At 37.8% G+C, this 5,834-nt stretch overlaps 1 protein-coding gene across 1 annotated transcript in view; it reads right to left on the bottom strand.

The window, feature by feature from the left end:
• SCARB2 (scavenger receptor class B member 2) overlaps positions 1-5,834 on the bottom strand; it is a 63,985-nt gene that overhangs the window by 17,824 nt on the left and 40,327 nt on the right. The window contains exon 6 of the mRNA XM_015570228.1: positions 2,652-2,744. Within this exon, the coding sequence (XP_015425714.1) occupies positions 2,652-2,744 (93 nt within the window). The remainder of the gene's footprint in view (positions 1-2,651; positions 2,745-5,834) is intronic.

The raw sequence follows: 5,834 nt of genomic DNA, 5'->3' as shown, positions 1-5,834 counted from the left end.
CTGAGGCCACAGATACACAAAACAAATTTAAAATAATCTGATTCAGTTTTTGTTTAATTGTTGGTCAATGTTCCTTATATTGTAACTAGTGGCCCACTGCACAGATTTGTGCACATTGAAAGGAAATTAATTAGAAGAAAGATTCATGTGGTAATTATGTTACTGCAAAAAATTACATGTCAAAATAGTATATATAATATAGTATAAAATTAAAACACGTGTGATTGGCACCAGCAAAAGCTTTATATGTATCGCGCATGCGCAAGTCAACATTTATTTTTAAATTGCCAGTGTGTGTCACATGTACCGGCCGGTTGGTCAGTCGGTTGGTTGACATATGGATGTATGTACGGTTGGTCACTTAGCCTTTTATATATATAGATAAGCTCAGAAAAGTTAAAAATGAGAGGATTAAGATAGAGAGAATAGATGCAGAAGCTCCAATAAATGTTTAATTGTTTTTTTTTCTTTTGGGGGGAGGGAGAAAATAGAGCAAATTACAGAGAAGCAGTAAGTGAAGAGATAATTTCTGAAAGTTTTTCAAAATTTAAGAAAGATATGAGGCCTTGGATTGAAAGTATGTCCCAAGGGCCTAAAAGGATGAATACAAATAAATTTAGATATGGATATGTTGTAGTAAAAGTGCAAAAGACTAAGGAGAGAGACATCAAAAGTCAATGGAGTAATATCTTCATAATTTTGAACTGTCGACCTAGAATTCTATACCTAACTAGTCATTTGAAACTGAGAGTGAAATTTAGACATTATAAATATGTGAAGTCTAAGAAAGTTTACCACCCACAGATCCTTTCGTAAAGAACTACTGATGCAGGGTTCCTCAACCTATTAACCCTATTGATGTTTTGAGCCTGTACATTGTAGGATGTTTAGCAACATCCCAGGTTTCTACCAGTATGCCAGTAGCACCTCCCAGTTGTGACAACCAAACATGTGTCCAGACATCACCAAATGTCCCCGGAGGGGGCAAAACTGCCTCTGGTTGGGCACCACTGTATGAATGGATACTCTTCAGCAAGAAAACTAAACCCGGAGGAAGATTTGAGAAGGGAAAAAAAGTGAGGCAAATAAAAGATGTTGGCAATTAATAAAAAATGAACTTTTTCATTATATTTGCCTCTTTAAGAAGGTAAAATAAGTCATAGACAAGAATAATAAAGTGTGTGTGTGTGTGTGTGTGTGTGTGTGTGTGTTTAAGAACTGAGTAAAGTTATTGTCTTATTTGGAAGGAGAAAAAAGACAATACATAGCTTTAGATTTTGTTAGAAAAATATTGTTATCTGAATCAAAAATCTAAGGATAGAATAGTCATAAACAAGAAAAAATAAGTCCAAATATACTAAATAAGATAGCATTATACCATATATGTATCCGTAATTATAACACATTATAAAAGGATTAAACTATTTTAAGACTGAAAAAAATACAGAATGGGTTTAAAACAAAAACCAGCTACATCCTGTTTATTAGTAAATTTCCCTTCCAACCCAGTTCCCCTCAGTAAGTCACTGTTGCCAGTTTCTTACATATTCTTTCAGGGGTCTTGTATATTTGTGTGTGTGTGCGTGTGTGTGTGTGTGTGTGCATGCACGCACGCGCATGCTTACAAATATGTTTATGTACGTGATTTTTTAAATTTAAATTAACTTTTTATTTTATAAACAGTTTGATATTTACAGAAAAGTTATGAAGATACTACCGAGAGTTTTCCTATATTCCACACCAGTTTTTTTGCCTGTATTTCTGGGAAGCTTAGAAATAAATTTAAAGTTCAAGAACAGAAACCCTCTTACCTCAGTCCCTGAAGAATTGCCTTGTTTTCTTTCAAAGGTTTCTAATTTCTCTAACTTTAAACAATTATCTTGTTTTATAGGTAGCTTTAGCTCCTTTTTGGAAGTAATTTATGTTATAAATACTAAAATAAACATATTTTTGAAATACTATCATCCTGAACTCAAATGTATTCCATCTTTAAAAAAAATAACACAGCCCTGGTCGGATGGCTCAGCTGGTTGGAGCATTGTCCCGTATAACAAAAGGTGGTGGGTTTGATTCCTGGTCAGGGCACATACCTAGGTTGTGGATTCCCTCCCCATTCAGGGCGGGTACAGGAGGCAACCTATTGATGTGTTTCTCTCCCATGGATCTCTCTCTCTCTCCCTCTCTCTCTCTCTCTCCTCCTCCTCCTCCTCCTCCCTCCTTCCTTCCCCCTCCCTTCCTCCCCATTCTTCTCTCTCTAAAACCAATAAATATATCCTCAGGTGAGGATTTTAAAAATTAATAAAAATTAAAAAAATAACACAAACAATCCACAATCATTAAATTAAATTAAATTAAATTAAAAAGAGAATGTCTTCCATTCCCCACAAAACAAGTTTGAAAAGTATCGATGCTGCAGCTGCACATGACTCCCAAGTGGAAGAGTGATCTTCAACCATCAACATTCAATTTCTCAAGTGCATGATCCCAATCTTGATTTTTAAAATAATAATTGTAAGTATATTTTACATACTTATAGGTTTTTCATCCCCAAAATGACAGTGTTAAAATATATTTTTTAAAATAATATGGAAGTGGACATTCACTTTAAATAAAAAATGAAAAATAATTACACTGATGAATCATTAGACTTACGTTTTTCCATTCCACTCCACAATCTTTGAAAAGTTAAGGTAATTGTCTTCTCCAGTTAGAAAAACATAGTCTCCATCATTAGTCCCATTTTTCTGAAAATAAGTGAATATGATCATTTAAAGTAACGTGATGGTTAACTTTGTGTTAACTTGGATGGGCTATGGTGCTCAACTGTTTGGTTAAACACTAGTCTAGATGAACGGTTACAGGTTCAATTCCCCGTCAAGGGCATGTACCTCTCCCTTCCACTCTCTAAAAATCAGTGGGAAAATATCCTTAGGTGAGGATTAATAAATCTTTTTAAATATAGATATAGAAATAGATATGTATCTCCCTTTGATTCTCTTTCTCTGGAGAACCCTGACTGATACAGTAACTAACAAATTTAATCTTCATGAAACTGCCCTAGTTGAACCTAATTGCTACATGAGACTGAACCAGAACTAGAGAATAGAGTGAGGAACTACCGAACACAGAATTACTATACGACCCCCCAAATCCCACTCCTGTGTATATACCCAAGGTACATATTCAATGTTCATAAAAAACTTGTATACAAATGTTCATAGCAGCATAATTCACAATAGCCAAAAAGTAAAAATAACCCAAATATCCATTAACTGCTGAATGGATAAACAAAGTGTGGTATATCCATACAATAGAGTATTACTTGGCCATAAAAATGAATGAAGTGCTAATACATGTTACAACATGGATGGACCTTGTAAACTTTATCTACACTAATAAAAGACAAACATGCAAATTGACCATACCTTTGCTATGCCTTAAGCCAAGCCCACCAGCCAATCAGACCGACTATATGCAAATTAACCCAACCAAGATGACGGCCAGCAGCCACAGAGCTGGAGCAAGCAGGAGGCTTGGTTGCCCAGTGATGGAGGAAGCCAAGCTTCCCGCCTGCTGCAGCCAGCTCTGAGCTCCACTCAAGGCAACAAAGTTTCAATTATAGAAGGTAAATAAACCCCAGATCCCTGTTTTCAGCAGGCCATGGCCACAGAGCTGGAGCGAGCAGGAAGCCAAGCTTCCCGCTACAAAGTTTCAATTATAGAAGGAAAATAAATCTCAGAATAAAAAAAGAAAAAAGCAAAAAAAGAGAGGCTGGGAGCTTCTGTTCCCGGGGAGCTTGGCCAGCCTGAAAACGGCCCTCAGACCCTCACCCAGACTGGCCAGGCACACCAGTGGGGACCCCCACAGTGAAGGGGGTGTGACCAGCTGCAAACAGCCATCAGCCTGTCTTCCAGGCTGGCCAGGCACCCAAGTGGGACCCCCACCGCTAAGGATGTCTGACTGCAGCTTATGCCTGCTCCCTGCTGGTAAGTGGACATCCCTCAAGGGCTGCCGGGCTGCCAGAGGGATGTCTGACTACTAGCTTGGGCCTGATCCCCCAGGGAGCGGGCCTAAGCCAGCAGGTGGACATCCTCCGAGGGGTCCCAGACTGCAAGAGGGCATAGGCCAGGCTGAGGGACCCCCCCCCCAAGTGCACAAATTTTTGTGTACCGGGCCTCTAGTACTAAATAAAAGAAGCCAGAGCAAAGATCCTATATTGTATGACTCCATTTATATGGATGTCCAACCTGCATAGGAATGTCTAACTGCCAGAGATGGTTCCAACTCAGAAGTGGTGCCCCTTGGCCTCCATTTGTATAGTGCACATGAGTGTCAAGATTTTAATTTTATTTTTTGCCTAATAAAGCCACACTGCAGTCCCAAATCCCCTTCCTCTCTGGCTCTGAGGAAGCTCCCACATGGAGAACCTACTCTCCTCTCCTCTCCTCCCCTCCCCTCCCCTCCCCTCCAGCCTCCTCTCCCCTCTCTCCTCTCTTCTCCTCTCCTCTGTGGCCCAGGCCAGCCTTCCCTCACTCAGGACCAGGCGATCCAGCACCTCACAGGGGCAGGAGGCAGGCTGGGCAGGGAGGGGGCTTATGTTTTGTTTCAAAAACAAACCCCACAAAACCTTATTTTTCTTTACAAAACCAAAAAAGGAAACAAGAAACGATGCCAACCATTCAACGTCTAAAAAAAAAAAACTACAGATTCGTAGGCAAATCCAGAAAGACAGAAAGTGGTGCTAGGGGCTAGTAGGAGGGGAAGTGGAAGTGACTGCCAATGGGAATGTGGTTTTTGTGGAGAGGATGATAAAAATGTTCTAGAATTAGAAAGTGGTGATGATGGCAAAATCTTGTGAATATACTAATAACCACTAAATTGTACACTTTAAGTGGTAGAAGTATTCTAGGCGCTTGAGCTGGATCAGTGAACAAAACACAGAAGTCGCTGCCCTCATGGTGCACATCTCCTAAAATTATTATTATGATTGTTTCGTTCTTTTAAATTTTTACTATTAAATGCTTATTATGTGGCAGGCACTTTAATGTATACCAAGAATAATAAAATAACCAGACTATTCTATTTCCATTGCCCTAAGCTATGTTTCAAGTTTTGTCGTAGATATATTTTTAGGGTCTTAACACAGACGGTTTTGGGGTTAATAAATTGAGGCCTAGTACTTGTGTCCTGCTTTCTTTTTAAAATGGGGTTTTGTTCTGATTATAAACATAATAGACTATTTTGGTTATAAAAGTAATAATTCTTATTAGGAAATACAGAATGATGTATAAAAATATACCAATTATTCATCATCCTCTCAACTAAAAGGAACCACAATTAGTATTTGGCCTGTTTTCAGTCTTTTTTCTACACAAGATATGTTTATAGAACTAAGATATATTTATATGTAATATGTACATTTATATTTACACAATTTCATACATATCTACAATTGTACATATACACATGCATATTTTTTACTTAAGCATAAAACTTATTTCCCATGTTATCAAAATTCTTTATAGATATAATTTAATGACTCCATGACATTTTGTGAAAATAATTTACTTAACCACTCTCCTAGTATTGGATGTTTAGTTTTGAGGTTTTTTGCTACTATAAATAATGTTGTATGAATATATTTATGCCTAACAAAATTTTCAGTACTTTAGTTTTCTAAACAGACCGCTAAAAGTGAAATTACTAGATACAAGAACAGGAACATTTTTAAGCCTTTTGATACATATTATCAAGTTGCTCAAGGTCACCCAGCTGGAAAGTGGTGGAAGTAGCAGCATAAATCAGTTTAGTTCCCCAAATGGCTTTTGTTAAAC

This window comes from Myotis davidii, unplaced genomic scaffold (assembly GCF_000327345.1).
Source record: "Myotis davidii unplaced genomic scaffold, ASM32734v1 scaffold892, whole genome shotgun sequence".
Lineage (NCBI taxonomy): Eukaryota > Metazoa > Chordata > Mammalia > Chiroptera > Vespertilionidae > Myotis > Myotis davidii.
Note: the sequence above shows the minus strand (reverse complement) of the source record. Positions and strands in the feature narration are given on the sequence as shown.